Source organism: Corvus kubaryi, unplaced genomic scaffold (genome assembly GCF_017639235.1).
Source record: "Corvus kubaryi isolate FWS band 111438036 unplaced genomic scaffold, C.kubaryi_AGA036_p1.0 66, whole genome shotgun sequence".
NCBI lineage: Eukaryota > Metazoa > Chordata > Aves > Passeriformes > Corvidae > Corvus > Corvus kubaryi.
The window spans coordinates 24,892,741-24,915,979 of record NW_024582054.1 but is presented as its reverse complement, the minus strand read 5'-3'; the positions used below and the strand labels follow the sequence as shown (position 1 = coordinate 24,915,979).

Here is a 23,239-nt window from a genome sequence, read left to right as displayed (position 1 = left end):
GGGGGGTTGTGTTTCCCAGCCGGGAGCCGCGCCGGCTGTGCCGGCTGGGGGTGATGCAATGGTGGTGACAGAGGTGCGGTGGGTGAGGAGCGGCGGGAGAGGAGCGGCGGGATGGGCCGGGATGGGCACGGGGGTGGGGGAGACCCTCGGAGAGAGACCCCGGCGGGCGGGAGAGAGGCTGGTTGGGCGGTCACTGCCGCCCCTGTGACCGGTGCGAGGCGCCAGCTGGGGGGGTCTCTGCTGGGCACGTTTTCTCCCTCCCCTTGAGATGCGTCGATGCACTTGAGGGCTTTTCCTCCATTCCCTGCGGGGGTACCTCGCCAAAGAGCCAGGTGAAAATGCCCTTTTCTCTGGGAAGGGCACGGCGGGTGTCCAGGTCACTGGAAAATGCATCCCACCGCAGGAAGGGCAGAGCTGGCGCGTGGCTTTGCCCTGCCCGGGCGGGGTGTGGCAGGGAACGCTGCCGGACGCCAGGGTTAGGGAACATTGGCGTGTTGAGTAATTTTGTGCACAACCGCTCCTGCACAGGAGCTTAGCTCTTATACTGCTGCAGTGTCGTAAGGATTTATATCCGTCTTTTTTCTGGTGACTCGTCAGTCTTTGAATAGTCACGTTAGCTGTCATCTTGGGGAATCGTCTTGCACTCTTTTTTTGTAATTTCGTGCATAAATTGATGCTTGCCGTGACTGGGACGGTGAGTCTACTGTAAAGTGCAGCCTGTATTGGAGTGCCTCTCAAGGCCTGTTTCACATGACGTGTGGGGATGCTACCTACTTTAATTTTACTTTTCTTTTTTTGTTTTAGTTCTTTTTTTTTTTTTTTTTTTTACAGGAGGAAAAACAGTTTTCAGGAATGTAAGTGCTTTTAGACTTAGTCTTACATTCTTTCATTTGCTCATGAAAGCTTTTTCTGGACTGTTGTATTATTGTTGTCTTTGGAAGTCATAATGTACTTCCATAAAATGTTTGTCTTCTTAACTTAATGTGAAACTCCATTTTTTAATTCTCAGGTCTCTAACTTACCAAGTCACACTGCAGACAGTGAAAATGATTGTAAATCTGTGATGGTCACCCAGTTGGAAAAGGAGGAAGATGCTGTAGTTTTCTGAAACCTTTGCTGAGGATTATTTCTGAGCTTTGTCTCATAGCAATTTAATATTTTGAAATGGACACAGGAGCAGTACCCATTATAAGTTACCTGCATTTCATAGGTAGAAAAAGCACACACGTCTTGGCTTTCAAGTTCACACTGGGTCATTCTAGACTCTGGTCCTAAATGTCCTAATAGTTCATTCTCCAATTCCTGTGCATCATTTTTTTTCATTGAGATCTGTTTGCATGTGGTATATGTAATCTGTCTGGGACTGTTAGTTTTTATAATAAGAAGAAAGCAAGAAAAAAAATCCTGATAAATAGCAAAATATTCACACATTTCTTTTAAATGGTTCACAATTGCATTAATGAATTTCAAAAGGTCAAGAGCTATGTTCCACATTCCTGAATTCCTGGCTTGAATTCCTCTAGCAAATAGAGGCAGTACTGAGGCAAATAGAGATAACCTTTAGGCAGCAGTCCATATGTTTTGCATTTTATAGTCATAATATCCTCATGTCTTGTTGCACCACCTAGATTACTTTTGCTATTTCTTAATGAAAATGCACCTTCATTTGAGATTGTTTTTTCATCTTAAATCCATTATATTCCAAACATTTTAAAGAGTCTGTCTGGTTTGCTGCTTTCGAGTATATGTGCCCAGTGCCAGCTGTCATTTCAGCCTTTCTGAACGGAGGCAATCCATCAGTAAGAATGTACTGTCAGGAGTTAAGTTAAAACACCAAGTCACAATTTGTTCTACACCAAAGAAAATTCTTACTTGTATCTTTATTATTTTGTAAAATTCGAAGCTAGTAAATATAAGTGGCATGTTCCTACAGAAAGGGTGTGTGTTAATCTTCATAAACATTTTTTAGTATGCATTTATTCTGTACTTTCTTTAACACTTAAAATAGTCTGTGCCCATGAAAAAGAGGAAGATAGTAATATCAAAGTAATTAAATTGTAGGAATGCATCAAAAAATTGTTTGATTTGCTTCAAATTACTTTTTTTAGTCACACTGTCAAACTGCAAAAAGTAAAATTTCAAGGGATCAAAATTAGGTTAAAAACTTAAGTATTATTATGTAATCTAAATATGGTATCAGGGTTAATAGAGTGAACAAATTACATTTGCAAGTGGATGTGTATGCTCATCTCAGTTTTCTCAGGGTATTCAACTGAAGCTGAAATATGGGAATATTGCAGCTGACTGACAAACAAAGCCTTAGTGATAGGTATGTTTTGGTAATCACCAAGTTACCAAATCGATCTTCAAAGTTTGCTGGACAGGTGAAGGCTTTTTACAGTGGCAGTTTAAATAAACACTATGTACATATAACCAAGGTTATGATTAGACTGATTATTTGTAGAAGGAAGGCTTTGAAATACTGCTGAACAGCTAATGCAGCTATTATATGCTTCTGAAGGTTTTTTGTTTGGGTTTTTTGTTTGTTTTAATTCTGGGAAAAGGGAGCCAAATGAACGTGTATTTTTACTAACACTCCATCAATTTATGCTCCATGCACAGCAGTGGATCAGTAATTTGCTAGGAGGTCTCTCCAGAGAGACACAATCCTTTGCAAGTCAGTGGTTCTTTACATAGGCTCAGAGCTTCCCACTTGGTGGACGCAGGTGTGGCATGACAGAGCGTGCTTAGTCAGAATGCTGTGTTCTTAGTCTCAGCCATCCCCATCTTATGACATCTCCTATTATTTTTCCTGCATAATTCTGAGAAACAGGCAAATTTACAACCTATTGCTGACCCAAGGATTCTTTAGAAGGCGCGTGTCTCACCAGTCATCAGTGTGTTTTGTAACCTCTGGAGGAAAGCCATAAAGAAGATGACTAAGCTTTCCTCTTGTGTATCTTTCTTTGGGCTGAAGTATGCTATTACATATACTAAGACAAAATTCCGTGTAATAGTTATAAAAGTCTCATCATCCAGAATTTGACAGGATATCAGTGCAGGAACATTAACTAATCAGGAATCAAATGGCCTCTACCAGTTGTTCTGAGATGCTCTGAATCAGACATGTATTTAATTATTTTTCTTTTGCCAGGAGTTTGACTTTGAAAAGGGGTCCTAATGTTAAATACATAGACAACATGAACAGTGATCTCTAAATTTACTTGGTACTCTTGTCAATCTCTGTCCATTTCTGTGTGAGACTGAAGCTCACTGTGTAATGTCTCCACGTTTATCAATTTGATATGAATAGAATGTGGTAGGGGTCAGTATAGTTTTTATTTTCTTATTCTGTTCACCTAATCTTGAAGACTTACACAAAAGAGTAAAACATACTACTTTTTGCCCTGCAGTTCTCTTTGTTGCTGCTGTTTTGAATCTCCAAGCCAAAGAGTTGGAAAAGGATAAATTCAGTTGAGTTGCACCTAGACAGATCTTTGTGCAATCTGGAGAAATGGCAGACAGCCCGAACTGTGATTTGAAGTCTCTGAGTCCACTTCAGCTGTTTGAAAGAGTGACTGAACAAGGAGAGAAAGTCAGAGCACTGAAAGCAGGAAAAGCACCAAAGGTATTTGCATGTCATGGTTTGAACCTGTTCTTTTTCAGTTTAGGTATGTCTTTGAGTGCTGAAGAATTTTATTATACTAAGATCTATTTTGCTTTATGATGAGAAAAACTCTTGTTAAAAACTATTTATGTCCATTTTGTGAGCTGTGGCATACCTGGAGCAAGGTAGTCACTGGCAAGACCAAAGTTTTTACTCATGAAGTAAGAACAGAATCATAGGCTTAGAAGTCTGCTTCATCCAGTTGCCATGCCATGTGACAGGATCCAAGGCATTTATTTCTCAAGTAAATTTATGTCACATGCTTTCTTCCTTGGTTTTAGATGCTTCCTAAAAATTTTTTTCTCCAGGCATTATTGTAGACATTAGCAAATATGTCTTCCTGTAACTGTACTGACAGTCCCTGCTTAATCTCCCTTAAATAATTCAGTAAGTTGCCATTTCCTTCAGGTTCCCTATTCTGTTATCACTATGTTGGCAAGGAGAGCTCAGTTTTAATATGGGCTCTCTTAATGTATTGCCTATGGGAGTAAGCCTTGAAAACTGGGAATCAAATAAAGTGTTGTTCTATTTATTGCTTGCATGAGATTTTACAATAACTTTATATTAGAGAGGTCATAACCATAACTTTTTGTTCTAGCTTGTCTTCAAGTCTGTCAATGAACTGTAATGAATAAATTATTTTAAGGTGAGCCACTAAAAACATTGTAAAGTAAATTAGATAATAATTTATATTTTATTTATATACCTTAGAAATTTATGGTAAAAGTGCTGAGCTTGTTATACCTCTGAAAAGCAAGCATTTTTTTCCTAGGCAGAAATTGAAAAGCAAGACAGAGGTACTTTAAATGTCTTGGAAATGGTGATGATTTATATTCTAATGATTAAATATTTGCTTTTCTTCTACATTTGACATTGATGCTGAAAACATTTAAATAAAACAGAATTTAGAGTTTATGAATGATGCAATTCAGGTCAAAGCATGGATGTGGGATTTTGAAAGGTTGGGACATTAATGTAATTGTCTATTTTAAGTATGTTAAACAGTTGTTTGGGTTTTCTCCTTTATTCAGGATGAAATTGATGCAGCAGTGAGGATGCTCTTATCATTAAAACTGTCATATAAAACAACAACAGGACAAGATTATCAGGCAGGCTTGCCTCCAAAAGATCTTGTATTAATAAATAATGGTACAACTAAAGAAGAGGATGAGGATTTGGTGGATCCCTGGAATGTGCAGACATCAAATGCTAAAGGCGTGGATTATGACAAGCTCATAGGTATAACTCTTCCTTCACTGCTACTAAGGAATTTATGTAAAGTGATCCTAATGACCACAGAAACAGCAAGGCATCATAACAAATCCAGATCAAAACATCATAGGTAACATTTAATTTATGTCTAATCTTAGCATTTCCGTGTCTAAAGAATTTGCTATAAGAGGTGAAAATGTCCCGGGTGCAGTTTTCCTATGAAAGACTTAAATACTTTGCAAAGAACTTCGAAGTTCAAAATCCAAGTTTTACTTGCAGTTTGGTTTTTTGGTGTGAGAACTGTTACTAGAAGTTATGCTGACGAAGACACTGAGTATCTGCATCTTCAGTGGCTGGGATGCAGAAGAGCATTTTGGCCAGGCTGAAAGATTCTTCCTACCCTCCCCTCACATCGCTTACAGATTAGACAGGGCAGGAATGATCCAAAACTACTGCAGAAATCTATTAAACCTAATGACTTCTTCAGAAGACACACTTACAGGCAGCCACGTGCTGGCTGGAATGAAGGAGTTGCAGCTCATTCGAAAACATGCAGTGTAATGGAGAATGTTTTAGACAGGATTGTTACAAAACTTGCAAAGTTTTGTAATTTAAGAAACAGAGGTCTAGGTAATACTGGTTTTACAGTTTGCTATTTTAATAACTTGTTTGAGTCTAGCATGGAAACAAGTGAGAGAACTATTCATTAATTTCTCTTTTATTCCTTTTTTTTCATTATTGTCAATCTTCATGTTTAGTACCTCAGCTGTACATTGCTGAGGTCTGCTTAGTAGTTTTTTCTCGCAGTAGAGCATACATCCTTATGTGGCAGTAATCATATATTTGCTTTTGGGACAGTTGCTTGTGCCAGCATTATTTTAACTCTTTGTGATGTTTCTGTGAAATTGTGTCCAAGGTATGCACACATTGGCTTAGTTTGCAGGAAGTAACAGGAGAAATAAAAGGTTGGAAAGGCAGAAGTGTGCAAAGAAAAATGTAGATCAGTGTGAGAGAAGGAAAAGATAAATTTATTAGAATCTGGATGTGGATAAGATCTTTCATAATCTTTTTACTTGCTTAAGAGTTACAAAGAAGTGGTTTGGGTTTTTTTCCTTGGGAGGAGGGGTTCTGAGCATTTTAGAAAAGGAAGAATTGCACAATTGTGTTGGCACAATCTAAGGATCTAAGAACGACTTCCTATAAATCAGTTCATGCCCTTTTTTCCAGTAACTGTGTTTGATCTTCCTTAGAAGGGTGGGTTAGCCTAAACGTTTTTTTTCTTCTTTACACTACTTTCAGATTGGTGAATTTGATAAATGAGTCATTTTGCTTGTTCTAAGTGCTGTGTTTGAAATTTTTCAGAAAGGAATGCTAGCCTAGCCACTTCAGGATGTGAAGCAGTTGCTGGTTGTTATTGATAAGCTTCCTTCTTTTCATCCCCTTTTTAAAAATAACTATAAAAAGTATTGTTCGTGAACTTGTTACATTTGACAGCTCCTGCCTAAAGGGAAATTTTTGTGCCACCTATAATCTGTTCATTTACTAGTGGTACCTGAGAAAGTTGCCACTGTGCTTGTGTTTAATCAAACACAGAAGAAATGAAATCACTGTTTTAATTGAAAGGGATCTTCTTCTCAAATGGTTGTCCTAGATGTGCACTTAAGTGTATGGTAGCACAACAAAACAGCCTGAAGATAATCTGGGAAGAAGGGTTCTGTTAGCTAAGTACTAGACATGAACATTCCTAGAAACTTGTTTGTCTGAGCATGAGCAAAGACCAGAGAGTGAGAAAGAGCTTTGTTTGCTAACCATGCTGATAATTCAGTAAGCTGAATATTGCAAGTGATGCCAAATGGTTGAAGTTGGTGGGCAGTTTTGCAGATCATCTAGTCAGCCACTCTCCCTGAAGCAGTCATCCAGAGCAAGTTGCTCAGGACCTTGTCCAGTAGGATTTTTTCCAATCTCCAAGGATGGAGATCCCATGACCTCGCTGTCAGCACTTCCAGTATTTGACCATGTGCACAGTATGAAGGAGTTTTGTATATTTAAATGGAATTTCCTCTTTCTTCTAAGTCATGCCCTTTGCCTCTTGTCCTTTCACTGGGCATCACTGAGAAAAGTCTGGTGCTGTCTTTTTTATTTCCTCTCCACTTGCCCTAATAAGATCCTTCCTAAACCTTCTCTTCCCCAAGCTCAGCAATCCCAGCTCTCTCAACCTCTCCTTGAATGACAGATGCTCTGAGTCCTTCATCTTTGTGGCCCTTTGCTGGATTCACATTATTATATCCATGTCCTTCTTATGCCAGAGCCCAGAACCAGTGCTCCAGAAGTGTCTCCTCGGTGCTCTCTGCAGGGAAAGCATCACCTGCCTTGACATTCTGGCAGCAATGTTCCTGATGCAGCCCATAAGGCCTTTGGCCATTCAACCCACAAAAGTGCATTAAAGGCTATATTCAATTCCTTGTCTGTCAGGACCTTGGGACCCCAGGGTCCTTCTGCTTTCCAGCCAGTTGGTCCCCTGCTGTACCAGTGTACAGAGTTACTCCTCCCCAAATTCAGGACTTTGCATTCCCTTTTGTTGAACTTCATGAGATTCTTGCAGCCCATTTCTCCAGCCTGCTGAGGTCCCTCTCAATAGCACCGCAGCCATCTGTTGTATCAGCCACCCTTCCCAGGATTATTTCACCTGCACACTTGCTGAGACTGGGCTCTGGGCTCCAGCTGGACTTTGTGCAGCTACTCACAACATTTTTTGGCAGTTCAGCCAGTTTTCAGTTCACCTTGCTGTCCAGTTACCTAGTCCAGACTTCATCAATCATCTGTGAGAATGAGGTGGAAGGCACTGTCAAAAGCTGTACTAAAGCTGAGGTAAACAACATTCACTGTTCTCACCTCAGCTATAGTCAGAGCATCATAGAAGGACTAATAAATTGGTCTGACATGATTTTCCATTTGTAAGTCCTTACTGACTATTACCAGTCACCTTCATGTCTTTAATGTTTGGGGATGATTTCCAGGATTATTTGCTTCAGCACATGCCCACAGATTGAGGTGAGGCTGACTGGCCTGTAGTTCCACAATTCCTTCTTCTAGCCCTTCTTTAAGGTAGGATTGGCGTTTGCTTTCTTCCAGCCTCCAGGAGCCTCTCCCAGTTGTCATGACTGTTCAGAGATCATTGAGACTGGTCTGGTCACCAAAGCTGCTGTATAACAAATATTAGGGTATACATTTCTCCACATAGATATAACAGGGCAATGGCAAAGAGGAAAAGTACACGATGAATTTTCAGCAAATGCAAATATGCTTTTGAAAATGGCAGTTCTTAAGACTTCTTATGCACAGTGAGTTGAAAGCTGTCTTTTGATAAAAGCTAGAACACCAGGGATGAAAAGCACACCAGGAATTTTTTTAAAGCTTGTTTAGGAGTGGAGACTGTGTCTTTGTCGGAAGCTGTTTAGAAAGGCAGATTCTTTGTGAGCAGAGAGCCTAAGAAGTTCTGAACATTCAAATAGGAGGAAATAGGTACGGAAAATTATCCATTTTTTTAACAGAAAAGGTGAAAATGGGCAAAGAAAAGGGAGCTGTGCAGTCTGTGAGTGTTTAATAAAGATATTTAGGCATTTCTAGTGAAGTGTTCTGTACACCAGAGAGCTTTTCTGATCACTTTCTATGACAATACATGATTATTTCTAGGGTAGCTAGTCCAAGTTAATCAGGGCATTTTCATGTTTTCTGTTTCTGTCAGATTAGCCTCTTACCAGTTCCTGTTGATGTGCTGAATCATTTTCATGCTCATTTGGTCTCCTTTTAGCATTCATCGAGATTATAATTTGCCATTTTGTGATGCATTTTGCATTTTATTAGTGCAATGTTGAATAGTTCTAATGTTGAATAGAATATTGTAGCAAACAATAGACTCTTGTATAGATTTTTTTGAACGAGTCCAAATCATAGAGCATTGACCTGATTATTAGGATCCAAGAATTACTTGGAGTAGGAAAAATACTGCTATTTTACTCTACCACAACCTTCCTAAACCACCAAGTTGTAAACCTTACTGATTGCCATGAAGAGCATTAGGCATTTCCTTTTCAAGCCTCTTGAGGGGAGCAGTGTGTGTAATCATATACATATTAAAGAATTGAGTTTGCAGAAGAGTAATTGGGGTTGGTGATGTTGTCTGAGTGAAAGCAAAAGACAATGTTGTCTGACAGCAGAAAATTTAGACATCAAGAGAGAAACATTCATAGCCTCATAGGCATTTTTGTCTTATGGCTTAGAGAGGCCAAGTTGTTGATCTGAATATGTTACTTTAGCATGTTTTTTTGCTTGGAATATCAATGCTTCTGCTGTAAGGAGACTGCAATTATAGTAATTTATGGATGGAGAAATACTGCATGTTGTGAATGAGCTGAACCTCCCAGCACAGAGTTAATACTGCAGGTGACTGCAGATCCGAATCTCCAGATTCGGACAAGAATCAGGAGAATCTAGCCATTTTGACTTGAAGATCTCTTTCTTAATCTAGACTGCATTATGTTCTTGGTATTCCAGGATCTGGTTTTAGCTATATTTTAACTTTTTTTCTTTAACATTTTATGATTGTAGTTCGGTTTGGCAGCAGTAAAATTGACACAGATCTGATTAATCGAATAGAAAGAGCTACTGGGCAAAAACCTCACCACTTTCTACGTAGAGGAATCTTTTTTTCCCACAGGTGAGTTTTTCTTTTATTAAAATTCTAAAGGTCCTGTTGGGTAGACTTCCTGTGAGAATTATTGGGAGAAGCCTGTAACTAGAAAAGAACATGTGCTTTTATACCAAGGCAAACCAACTGTGCCATTTGAAATTAGCAACTACTGCAGATGTCCCCTGGCAACACTTGAAACTCTTGATTGCGTGGGTTTCTGATATGTCCTCAGTAATCCCAAACTGAAGAAATGTGCACAGAGTGCAGTTTCATTTTGACTCTGCCTCAGCAGCCAGAGGCAGTGACCTGTCAGAGAACTCCAGGTGCCGCTGGTGATTTCAGCAGGGCTTCTGTGGCCTGTGCATCTGTTTGTGGTATAGAAAAGGCTTAGGGAATAATCTTAAGCATGAGCCTGCTGGTGACCTTTACTGTTAATTGTTAGCACACAGGGGTTTGGGGATGTGGCACCAGCAGGTTTCACAGAAGGACCTGGGCATGACTGAGGGTATAACCTCCACCAGAGGTCAGCTAAGCTGGCTGGTTGAACCTATTTGAGAAATGATCCCTGGCTGTTTTACTAGGCCCTAGAGATTATTGTCCAATCAGGTAATTTTAAAAGTTGCACAATTTCAACATTAAATTTTTATTTTTGGTTTTGTTTTTCTTTGAGGTTTTTTTCCCCTATGGAGACTGAAGGAGACAATGCTTTTGTTAAATTAAAAAATGAGTAAACAAGAACTTTTTTTTATTTCTAGGACACTTAACATACTATAATTTATTTATAAATACTTTTGGCTTTAAAAGCACTCAGATTTTGAAGATAAGCTTTTTTCTGGGGTATTTCTCCCTAAAGAGTTGTATCATGTTTTCTCTGTTTTTTCTCTAGAGATATGGACCAAGTACTTGATGCTTATGAAAATAAGAAGCCCTTTTACCTTTATACAGGCAGAGGGCCATCCTCTCAGGCAATGCACGTTGGTCATCTTATCCCATTTATGTTCACAAAGTAAGCTATTTCTACCATTTGTGTTAATCAAAGCATTTTTTTCAAAGGAAACATTGAACGTGGCTTGCGAAACTGCCAAAATGATACATTGCAAGGAGTTCTGATTATGCGAGGTGAATATTAATGAACTTAATTCAGTCTTACCTTTCATTCAGATGATCACAATCCCTGCATCACCATAAAGCCCTCTTCCTTACTCCCTTAGCCATGTGGCACTCCTTAGAAATTTTGTTGTTCCTGAAAACCAGTTTGTTACAAGACTCAGTAACATTACTCTGTAAGGTGGTGCCTGCAGCAGCAGGACATAGAGACATTGGGCTCAGAAAGCTAAAACCTCTTCGAATTCTGGTTCCTCTGCAACTGGTGACCACTGTCATGTGTACAGGAAACAGTGAGTCTTTTTTCCAGGTAAATTGTCATTATAATCTGTATAAAACATTTTATCTGTTCACATAAATATTACTGTATATGCTACAAAGAAAAGAGTAGACCTCTCTATATATGTTCTGTTTAAATATATAAAAATATTTTATCTGTGTGACTTACATCTTCATTTTAACTTATGTGGGATAAAATGTTTCTGCTTCTATTAGGTGGCTGCAAGAAGTATTTGATGTTCCCTTGGTAATACAGTTAACTGATGATGAAAAATACCTTTGGAAGGACATGACAGTTGAGAAAGCATATGAGTATGCTAGAGAAAATGCAAAAGACATCATTGCATGTGGTTTTGACGTCAATAAAACCTTTATATTTTCAGATTTAGACTATTTAGGGTAAGTATAAATTTCTTTAGAGCATTGTAGTGAAAAAAGTGTCTATATTTTCTCTCTTACTTTGAGAGTCAGCAATGTTTTAATAAGTATGTCTAAATGTGAAAGCTTCCGGACAAGTTTTGTAACACTTAAAATAGAAACATATTATTTTTTCTCCTGTCTAACGTTTTATATATACTATTGTCATTCCTGTATAACATATTAACAAATACTTGTGTGTGCAATCTGTAAATCATGAAAGATACGTTAAACCAGCTAAAGTGTAAAAATACCTAAACCACCAAGAAACTTCCAGATTGGTTTGCTTAAGGTGGTATCAAAATCTCTCAGATGTGTTTACACTTTATCTGCATTAACAGCAAGCATTGCAGCAACTTGCTATGATAAATTATTTTAATAACACAGCATGAAAGATTATTGAGTGACGTTTAAAGAAGATTTAAGAAAAAGAAACTGCTATTGAAACTGCCACCTCAGCAGGAAAGAGTTTGTCCTGTATGGGATACACATGGGGGATACCAAGTAACACAGACAATGTGATCTATTTAAGTTGCCAGAGTTCCCAGAGAAGCATAAGTAAACTTCAGGCTCCCTGAGGCATTTTGGCACCATTTCTGAATCGAAATATTTCTGGGTTTAGACAGATACTTGTGAAAGAGAAAAAAATGTTTCTAGTAATTGTTGGGGGAAGGGAAGAATAAATTAAACTTTCAAGGCATAAAATTCCTAATTCCTAAAATTCTCTAATTATCATCTCAATGCACCACATAAGGTCTGAAACCGTGAGATTTAGTCCTGCAGGCTTTTTTATGCTCTCAGTGGAACTTCTTTGCAGTGGAAGTTTGTACATACACTCTCCTCCTCATTTCATTTTTCCACATTTTTTTTTCTCACAGGACAAGTGCCGGATTCTACAAAAATATTGTCAAAGTTCAGAAGCATGTTACATTTAACCAAGTGAAAGGAATCTTTGGCTTTACAGACAGTGATTGCATTGGTAGGAAACCATACAAATTACAAGAAACAATGCTTGCTTTCACTTTCAATTGAGCTGTTTTAAGTAGTAGTTTAAAGAGATTAGTGTCTGCCACTCATGAAATAGACAGAAAAAGCAGGAAGATCGTGTTTCTAGGCTGATTCTGATGTTACTGTTGTTCCTTCAGAATTTACAATCAAATTTCTAGCCTGACATCTACCTTTTTCACTTTAGTAAGAGCAAAGTACAAAACACAGATGTTGAAGGGTCCAAAACAGAACTACTTTTTTTTTGTTTTTTATTCTTTTGTTACAGTGATTGGAGCTATGGACAATTTTACCTCCTAGAAATTTCTATGCCAAATTTATAAAGAAACCTGTCAGAAAAAGGTGCATTGAAACACATACACATTTACATATTTTTAGAAAGTTGAGTGCTGAATAGCCTAATTATCAAGGTGCTGGGTAACACATGTCTTCCATTTACTTCTCTGCAATTGCAGGTTTCTGTCACATGGCTAAAAAAAAGATTCTGTGTAAAAATGGCATTAAATCCTGGATGTTTCTGAGCACTATTCATCATTCTTCATCCAGTGATTGGGCCACTGACAGCTTTTCAGCCTTCACTGTAACCAAGGAACAGATTTCCGCTTGTTTCAGCGGTGCTCTAATAAAGGATGGTATTGTGATAATGACTTCATCACATGTTTGGAAAAGTCTGCTACTTACTCTCTGTTCTGATAGGATTTTGGTCAGGGAAGCAGGTTAGCCACACTGTGATTAAGCCCTGTATAAAAAAGAAAACTGGCCACATCTGAGATGCTTCATGAGTACAGCATGCATATAGCAGTGATTCTGAGATTTAGAGGGAAATGTGATGATTGTAGCTATTCTCTCACAAAGTGAAAAAAAAAATAACAACCTTAGTCAATTATGTTTCTGGAAAGTTCAATGATAGTTCAATGATGAAAAGAGTATTCAGTGTGAACTTTTTCTGAAGTCAGTGTGGTCACAGCTTGCTTTTTATCATTAGTTTCTATGTCAGTCGAAGGTTTGTTGACATTGCAGAAGGTAAAGATTTTAAAGTTTCCTCAGATAAGGCAACAATGCTTGATAAAGATACAGCTTGGTCTTCAAATAAGTATCTGGATGATTCACTTGTGCATTTTACATACTGCAAAAAAATCTCTCTATTTACCACTGCTTCTGTTGATTGCTTAGCTTTTCCAAACATGTTTTTTAGGTAAGATCAGCTTTCCTGCTATCCAAGCTGCTCCATCCTTCAGTTCATCATTTCCACAGATCTTCAATGGCAAGGAGAATATTCAGTGTCTTATCCCATGTGCTATTGACCAGGTAAGAAAATCATATTGCTTAATTTGTTTTTCATGCATTTGGTTTTGTATTGTACTATTCAAGCTTCATGGTGGTGTCTTGAACCATCTGTAAAACATTGCTGCAAGCACCTTTCTGGGGTAGAAACTGAAAGATCTAAAAGGTGAAGAGATGAAGGCTTAATCCAACAATCATGTATTCATCCAGTCTTGGATCTCTCTTGATCTTAACTCAGTTCACACTGAGCCGACATCTAGGAAAGCAAAGACGGCAACATCTATGCAAAAGCACACTGACATGGGGGTAGGAAGAAACTTTTGGCCATCTCCATGGTAACTTGGACAAGATGGAATGAGCTCAACTTGCAGCACAAGAGATTTCTGTTGAATCATGGAGAAAAACCCTCTCTCAGTAAGAATAAAAAAAGCATTGAAATAGTTTGCCTGAAAGGCTACAGAACCTTAACAATTCAGATTTATAGAGAGAGCTGGAAGAACATCAGATACAAATGAGAGTAATAGGGTTTTTTTAAAACAAGTAGTGTTTCTAGGAATCACATCCTGCACTGTCTGAATCTTTGGCTATTTTAGTCACAAGGACAGACACTGGAAGATGATATAATCATATTCATCACCCAGAATACTATGAAGTAATATTATTGCACTTTGGTTTGAGTCACATCATCAGCACAGCACTGCCAGCTTGATCACTGATTTAGTTCAGATTCTCTGCTTGTTGTTAAAGTCTTTGAGAGAAAGCTTGCATCGTAGGCTGCATCCATCTCCAGCCATATTAAGGATGGTTTTAGCAACTGTTTGAATTCATGTAAAATTTTGTAAATATGCTTATTACTTAAGGGAATCAGAGTGTACAGCACTATGGAAAAGAAAAAGGGAGATTTTGTTTGTTGCTCCTCTGAATGAACTGGATTGGAAGTAGGTTCTGGAACATTTCATGGTTTGTTTTTTTCAGTTTTTGGGTTTTTGACATCACTTCTTAAGGCATGAATGAGTCAGCACCAATCAGATTTCAAATCACATTTTTCAAAGTTATTCTGTGCTTTTATTGATCGTTGTTTCAGGACCCTTATTTTAGAATGACTCGCGATGTAGCACCGAGAATTGGGCAGCCTAAACCAGCCTTACTCCACTCCGTCTTCTTCCCAGCCCTACAAGGAGCACAGACCAAAATGAGTGCTAGTGATCCAAACTCCTCCATCTTCCTCACTGATACACCCAAACAAATCAAGACAAAGGTAAGGACCTGCCAAGCCCAATAGCACAAAGCTTTACAGTGAAAAGGGATGGTGGTCATAGAAGCATAGAGTCATTTAGGTCAGAGAGGGCCCTTAAGATCATGGAGTTCAACCATAAACCTATCCCTGTCAAGCCCACCACTAAACCATGTCTATAGGTACCATATAAGTAGAAATAGTCTTCAGCTTCACCAGGAAGTGCTGCTGAGGTTGGCCCACAGCTCCTGCCTGACACTGCTTTGATATCCCCTCCCGGATGTCCACCTTCAGTGGCCCTTCTGGTTACAGTGGCAATTTTTAGTGTTTTCCTTGGACATACATGAATCTTTTTTTCCTTACATTTCATGGCAGAGCATCTTCAGGAATTGACTGAGTTATGCAAATTTAGCTAGACTATCAAATACCATCTTTTGCCTTACTGGCTAGTCTGACAGTACAAATATTAGCTGGGATAATGTACAAAACATGTTTGTTTTTCTGATACCTGCAGAGCAGTGGTGTAAGAATAAGAGCTGTGGAGGCTTATGCTCTTAAAATAAATATTATATTCCCATAGTTTTGAAATCTGACAGGCCATGATGTAAACCTAATAAACAGCTTTTTCTTGACTGCCTCTCCTTGTTGGGAGCACCAAACATTGCACGGTGTTAGTTACAGCACAGGTCAGACCTACCCTGCTGCTTGGGAATCTATTGCTGACAATTCACAAATGAACCTGTTCACTCCAGTTCACAAATAAACACTATGTTGAATTGCAACTCAGTTTTTGAAGGGGTATTTTCTTCTGAGTATATTCCTAGTTTGTTTCCAAGTTCAAAGGAAGATCACTCTTATCTGGTGTCAGATGATTTAGTTTGGCAAAAGTTTGCCTGTGTTGTGGTGTTTAAAGAAAATGAAAATCAGCCCTTGGGAAAGAATTTATACTCATGATACCAGACATGAAATAACTGTCAAAACAAGAAGAAAAAATGTTCATGTTGTTTCTGTTGGGCAGGCTTGGATTAATTCTGTAATAGTCAGACTCTTCTACAGCCACGTCATAACACTTGATTGTCTTTTATAGAAACTGATTAAACAGTACTGTTTTGAAGAATTGGAATTCTTCATGTGTTTGGATTATAGTAATTCCAGTTTATTTGCACAATTACAGAGTTGCTTTTAAAAAAAAGTGTAATTTCAGAATAGAGAATGCATGGTTAATGGTAATATTGCTAACATTCTTCCATGGTTTTTTCCTGGGAAGTAACTTGGAAAAATAAAAAAATAATTCTAGCTACTTGGAATATAAAAGGCATTAAGTAAAATCCAGAACATGATGTCAAGTACTGAGTAATGGAGGACAAACTGAGATTTATTTCAGCTTCTGAAGCCCATCATAAACAAGTCTTTATGGAAATAGAGCTTGAGTGAAAAACCAAATACTGTTATAGCAAATAAATTAAAAAATAGAGTAGGAAAGGTGACTTCTGGTCATGGTTGAAGGTTAAAAAGATAATGCTACACTGGGCAAAAAAAATTACTGCTTACAGCATTTTTCAGTATTGGTGCATTGCTAATTAATGAGGTTCAAAACTTACAGGTAATAGAAGATTAAAAATCGCTAAATATTGGGAAAGGCTGAGAAGCTTCTGGATAATCAAATGAGATGAATGGTAGTATTTTAATAAACTATTCTTATTCCAGCTATCAGCAAAATACAGCTCAATTGCTTGTTTGCTTTTCTATGAAGTGTTGCTTAGATTTTATGTCTGTAGATATATTGGGGGATTCAGAGAAATTCAGGGGGAAAAAAATCAGTGCATCACTATGGATAGGTCACTGAAACCCTCAGTCAATGAGTAGGTGCCAGAATATGTAAAAGAAGTTAATTTGAGATTAAGAAAGGAAACATTTTGTGTTTCAACAAAAAGTGCCTTCACCTGGCATATTGTATTTAATCCCTTTCAGTTCAGGAAGTAGACAAACTGTAGAGATAAAGAGTATTGAAAAAATGTCCTACAGGCTTACAAAATCCAGTAAGGACAGAGGTCAGTGCAGAACAGTATGTAAAATCCTTATTTTACAGATGCTGAGAGAGCTATTCAGGCTGCTCTACAATATAACAATAGATGTAATATGGTACATGGCAGTTCATTTCCTTAAAATATTCATCAGTGCATCATTTCTGATTGTAGTTCGTTGCCACAAAACTTCATCTGTAACAAGGTGGTTGGAGAGATTCAAAAAAGCACTAGACAGTCTATACAGATAGTAGGATTGTTCATAAATTGTAAATATGTAACAGCTCCTAGATACCAGAACTAAAAAAAAAACCTGCTTCATATGCAAATGTGTCTCTTGGCAGGTTGATTATGGTATCTCTAAAGATACAAGAGCTAAATGAAAGCTCAGCATATGGTTAAATATTTTTTTCCTCCGCTTAGCAATTTATTTTCTTTAAATTTGTAGGAAGATTAGCATCCTCAGAGAGTTCTACATATGTTTAAATGTTTAAAATAGGCCAGTGGCTTCCAAATTTATTGAGAATGGGATTAGCAATTATATCTGTTCAACAGTGCCTTTCATCTGCCTGTAGGAAACGATGCTTAAAAAGAAGGAGGATGTCAGCAAATACTCGATTTTTTAGACTGAACAATTGGGCATTGGTCTGATTTTAAGCATTCTAGACAGACTTTTGTAATCTTTAACTTTGCTTTGTCTTGTTTTCCTTTTCCCCAAAAAGAGGAGATTAGGTTCTCTGTGGGATTCCTGCAGGATTTTCCATGCCTTCTTCATCTCTTCCAAAATTAATTTCTTGATAAAGAAAATACCTTATTTTTGTTACATGAAGTACATTTCCTGTAAATACAAATTCTATCCAACAGCTTCAGCAAAAGGGAATTCAAACGTTTTTGACTGAGTCTTGAATAGATTATTTTTTAATTTTCACTTAATTTTTGTTCTGACTGTGAAGTCTGAGGAGTATGTGTATAACCATTTTTCCCTGCTGGGTTCTGATGGCCTCCTTTTTTCAATCCTGAGGCTCTGCATTAACTTGTCCCACTCATTCTTCAGCTAATCCTTAATAAAGAGTTTGGAAGATCATGACACATCTCTGCTTGCACTAAGGTAATCCCAAATGCAGTGGGAATTACAGCAAGAGCTCCTGGTGTTGTTTCAGATTAACAAGCACGCCTTCTCGGGAGGCAGGGACACCATTGAGGAGCACAGGAAGTACGGAGGCAACTGTGAGGTCGACGTGTCTTTTATGTACCTGACTTTCTTCCTGGAAGATGATGACAGGCTCGAGCAACTGAAGCAGGTGAGTAACCAGACTGAAGACAGGGTTACTCATTACATGCTGTGAGGACAAGCAGCCTCAGCCCTCAACAGTGCTGTAACTCAGTCCTCCTGTGAACCTTCTCCAGGAAGGATGGTGTTATTCTCATGCTCTCCATCCCTTGCAAATTTCAATATTAGTATCGATCTCAGTTTTTATTTCTTTGCAATGTTCTTTCCAAGAGACAGGCCAATCTGTCTCTTCTTTAAAAAAAAAAACCCTAGTGTTTTCACAGGAACCTCCAACACTCTGTGGGACAGTATCTTCCCTACCTTTCAAATAAGACCACCTTAGGATTAGTGTTGTTTTAATTGTATAATACACTCTTCTGGTTCCTCATCGTAACGTACCTAAGCACTCTGCAAAACTACAAAAGCTCACGTCTGAAGCTTGCTGGTTTTTGTTTTTTTCTTATCATCACAAGAAATTTAATAGCTCTGAGGAATTGGTTCACTGATCCCAGGCAAAAACTGCTTCATATATGTTGCATTTTCCTTAAGCCTATCTGCCAGACTTCTGTCCCCAGGGCTGGTAGCAAGCCATTTCCCTTCCCTTCATCACCAATACTAGGTGATGTGTGTTCTCTGGGAGGCAGGAGCTCCACTGGATAACACCCATGTCACACTGGTTTATCAGCTTTCTCCTGCTGGCAACAGCTGCAAGAAAGTCAAGAGCTGCAGATCCTTCCTCAGCCCTCTACTCCTTCCCACACAAGAGCAGGGTTGGATAGCTACTCTTTCCCATGCTGTTGTAAATTTCTTATGAATTGTGAATTGAAATGTGAATCAAGTCCACATTTGACTTGAAGAGATTTGTTTCATTAATTTCCAACCACTGCAGGGGTGTCGGCCTAACTGCTGCAGAGCACAAAGCCTGGCCCACAGCTTGCAGCTCGCTGCAGGGGTGCCTCAGAACCAGAACTGAAAACATGAAGTTGCCCATTGTAGCAGCATCAGTGCAGCCACTTCAGGTGTAGCACCAGAGGATACTTTCAGAGAAAGCAACCTTGGTGTTTTTATAACAAACTAACAAGCAAAAAATAACACATACACCCCAAAACCCACCACTGAAATTCCATTTGTTCTTCTTAATGTATTTTACTCTTGCTGAGTGAACATCAGCAGCATTTACACCTTGAACAGGTGTTACAAATGGCTTGATGACAAGAGGAGGTAAGATTATCATGTTTATTGTCATTTCAAATATAGCTGAACTGCACTAGCTGTGGTTTCTCAACGTGGCTGAACCAATAAACTGTTGGCCTGTGCTTCTAAGCTAAAGCATTTCAGTATTGAGCAATGGAATGGATTACTAGCTGTGAATATGACTATGGTGTGAACATAGATTCTGAGTGTCTTTGCTATAAAAAGGATATTTTAATCACATCTAGTCTCTTAGTGAGATGCAGTGAGAGAAAAATATGAGAATTTGTACCTGTTATTATCAAAAAGAAAAAAAATTAAGGCTTAGGGTGACTGTTTATTTGAACTGGGATTCTGGGGAGGAAAATATGCAGTTTCCTGTAAGTAATTACAGGATTTCCTCGTTAAACTTGTGAAGGTAGTTTATTCACTCCTTATAATAACTTGTCACATACGAACTTTCCCAGCTGCCTTAATCTTTTAACAGGCAACAAGCAACTCTGCAAGTTGCATTTTCAGAGTGATATCAGATAATCTTCTAAGGCATGTGCTTATTTTTAAGAGATCCAAATCTGTCTTCTAAAGAAATCCTGGTTACTGAGTCTTTTTGTGAATGTCACCGTGTTCAGCAGCCAACACTTTCTTGACAGGCTTACACCAGTGGAGAATTGCTCACGGGGGAGCTGAAGAAGGTACTTATTGAAACAATGCAGCCCTTGGTAGCAGCTCATCAAGAAAGAAGGAAGCAGGTCACAGATGAAATTGTGAAACAGTTCATGACTCCAAGGAAGCTGGCTTTTGAATTTTGAAGAAATATGTATGTAACTTAGCACTTGATAATCCACAACCAAGTAATTGTTGTCTTCTGTTGTATGTCATCACTCCCTGGTTATGTACAGCCTGTAATCGGTGCTTTATAAATAATGAGTAAATTATCATGAACAGCAGAGTACAAAAAAAGTTTAAAATAGGACTTGTATCTATTTAAAATCAGAATATGCAAGACAGAATTGATCAGTCTTGCAGAAAAGCATGTATGTCAGCCCAGCATTGTATTTTAATGTATTTCATGTTGAAAATATAAATAAAATTTCCATTTGATGATAAAGGCTAACTTGGAAATTGTTTTAAATATGTTGGTAAGAGGTCATATCTCAAACTAATAAATAGTTGCTCCATTTTCTTTTGTACTATGTACCTTGGTTTACTAGACTCTATGTCCTCTTGGGCATGAGAACATGCTGCACACAAAAAAGCAGTGAATGTTACAAAGTGGGAACAATACAGAAAGAGTGGACATCTGTGAGTTGAACACTGGAGAAAGACTGTCAGACTTGTCTTGCTATCACCTTTCTCTTTGACATTGGGCAAGTTGCAGAAATCTTGTAGTACTTTTTTTCTGGATCTATTTAGCTGATCTGAGTGCCTCTGGAGGAAGGAGGTCATCAGTAAGTTGTCAGGTCCTTGATATTCTCAGGTGGATGATAGTATAGAAATGCAAATATTAGTTTCTAGTTAAAAATAACAAGTGTTAAATCATGCTGAAGTCACACTGGACACAGGGATACTTCTAGTACTGTCTGTTCTCTTTCACTGCACCAGGTTGTTCAAACTAGGGATACTTATTTTAGCATGTATTCCAGTGAAAAAAAATATATACTTTGTTAAAATACCTCGTGTATTTTAATTATCTCCTTTCTTTGAAAGAACTTCAATGTCTTCACTATGATTTATGGAAGAAAAATTCAAATTATTAGCTATTTGTTTTGATATGAGCAGTGCTGAGTGCACACTGTTAGATCTGTCTTGTCTAGAAAGGAAAGTTGCTAGCCCATAGTCTTAGCAAAGGTGGTTTTATTTGATGCAGGTAACACAGGTGGGTTAACCTGGCTATGTTTGTTCAAGGAACCAAGGAAAAGGCAGGAGTGCAAGGCAAACCTAGTCCTATTGCATGAGTTTCAAACTTGTGCTGAAAATAGCAAGGCTTAGCTTTTGTCTCTTTCTTTACAGTTTATGTGAGCTGGCGTCTCTCATCTAACGCCATTGACTTCAGCTTATTAGTGAAAATGTTTCCCAGAGACTGTCTCCATAACCCAGAGGCAAAGCATCTCAGTGCCAGCAAGGGCTTAACAATGAGTAGAAAAACTTTTTTTTTTCTAGAAGTAGTGGAGCAATTCTTAGGGGAAAAAAGCAGCTTCTTAAATCCAGTAATAAGTGAGCTAAGTCTTAATTACTTTAGACTTTAATGATGACCTTCCTGTTCTTGCAGTCTACTCTTTGTCATCTTTAAGCCATACATAAAAGATAAGCCTTAAATTGACTTTAAAAGTGCTTTTACAAAGTTAAAATGCACATTTCTTGTTTAAAATATATGCAGATTTGTTCTGCTAGATTTATTTCATTAGCTAAGAATTAATTTTGTTATTCAGCAAAGGGAAATATGCTGTAGGAGAAACTGTACCATGTTCTATTCTAGATAAACAGATGGTTTATTTTATAACAACAATTGAAATATGTTTTGAAAGTGCTGGAAAGGAAAGTGATAGCAAAACTATTTCGTATTTGTTTGCTGAACAAGCAGTGTTTTCAAGTCCTCTGATGAATTCATACCAAGATGCTTCTGAGATGGTACAGTTTCTCAGTGGAGTCTTGGTGAATTCCTGAGCCTGTTGTTAATTACAGTTCACATCCCAGAGGCATTTAAAGGTCAAGACAAGGCAGTTTCCAAAGGCGTGTTGAAATGTTATCAGGCATGGTTCATTACATTTTCCTCAATCAGCTCATTTTGTTCATCTCACTGTAATAAAAATGTAGATAAAAGTCTGTATCAAACTTCTTTTGTTTTACTTTTTTATTATTTCTTTTAAAAGCCTTAATTTACACTTACTCTGGTTTTGACCTCTCTTCCTACCCTAACCCTACCATTTTGTCATCTGATGTAGCTGGTTCTTGTTTTAAAGTACTGAAACATGGTGCCTTAGAACCCCCTTCCAGGTAGACTTCAGACTGCTCCCAGAGCAAACTAGTAAGGGTCAGTTGTCCAGAGATGACCTGGTCACAAGCCAGACTGGATGTTGCATGTCCCTGTGCACAGCAGCCAGCTCTGGAATGGGGGAAGGTCAACGAGATCTGTGTACAGTGACACCTCAGTAGGTTTGGTGTAAAACTGATGCTTGAGTGGAAACACAGTGCTCAAAATTTCTTTGCAAAAGCACAGATTCTGAATAGCTGCCCACAGCGCTTCCACAATCACCAAGAGGAATGCTGAAACCTACCTGGATATTCATGAGCATTGTCAGAGCAAACGGGAACTCAGCAACATGGAACCTGATCCTGAATGTGACTTCTAAGAAATTTTTTTTATCAAGGCCACCAACTTTTTTCTGAAAGAAATCATCTATACAACAAGCTGCAGTCGCTATAGCAAAGTAAACCAAATATCAGCCCAGCAAATATGGTACCTTCTTTCTGTGGGCTGGCCTTCAGCTAGCTAATTTATCAAAATAAATAGTTCTGTGATCGTTAGAGTAGCTAAAGGCCAAGATAATACAAATCAGAAAAGAAAGCAGTCAAGTGCTGAAAACCAGAAGCCAAACACCCAGCTTGGGGTGTGTGTAGTGAAGTACATAATCTGTGTCCTGACAGTAAACAAAAATTGGTTGAAATTTATGTGCCTGTGTTTACAGTACTCACACAGTCAGTTCCTGTACCTGGTGCTGTGTGTATCAGCTGTGAGTTCTTCCTCAGGTTGTCACCCACACACTGTGTAGATGTAAAGGGTTCTAAGCAGGATGGATTGCAAAGCCCTTACCTTCCTGAAATAAGCTGCCTGGAGGTACAATTTGCCTCTCATGTAGCATGT

General features: G+C 38.3%; 2 protein-coding genes across 6 annotated transcripts in view; one reads left to right on the top strand and one right to left on the bottom strand.

Moving 5' to 3' along the window:
- The first annotated feature begins 4 nt into the window (after positions 1 to 4).
- On the top strand, positions 5 to 22,209 carry WARS1 (tryptophanyl-tRNA synthetase 1). 4 transcript variants are annotated; one of them, XM_042047961.1, is made up of 11 exons: positions 5 to 73; positions 3,414 to 3,628; positions 4,699 to 4,906; positions 9,488 to 9,596; positions 10,456 to 10,575; positions 11,169 to 11,351; positions 12,248 to 12,348; positions 13,570 to 13,682; positions 14,743 to 14,916; positions 18,077 to 18,217; positions 20,028 to 22,209. In XM_042047961.1, exons 2-11 carry the CDS (start codon positions 3,515 to 3,517, stop codon positions 20,184 to 20,186), a joined length of 1,422 nt encoding a protein of 473 aa, XP_041903895.1. In that variant the 5' UTR covers positions 5 to 73; positions 3,414 to 3,514; the 3' UTR covers positions 20,187 to 22,209. The 4 variants fall into 4 exon arrangements, with proteins under 4 accessions (XP_041903895.1, XP_041903894.1, XP_041903893.1 ...); XM_042047960.1 differs by having other exon boundaries at positions 52 to 82; XM_042047959.1 differs by lacking the exon at positions 5 to 73 and adding an exon at positions 832 to 854.
- SLC25A47 (solute carrier family 25 member 47) overlaps positions 21,943 to 23,239 on the bottom strand; it is a 12,756-nt gene continuing 11,459 nt past the window's right edge. For both annotated transcript variants that reach the window (XM_042047971.1, XM_042047972.1), the window contains one exon: positions 21,943 to 22,174. Coding sequence is in view for 1 of the 2 variants with exons in the window: in XM_042047972.1 (XP_041903906.1) it covers positions 22,172 to 22,174 (3 nt within the window). In the remaining variant the exon portion in view is untranslated. The remainder of the gene's footprint in view (positions 22,175 to 23,239) is intronic.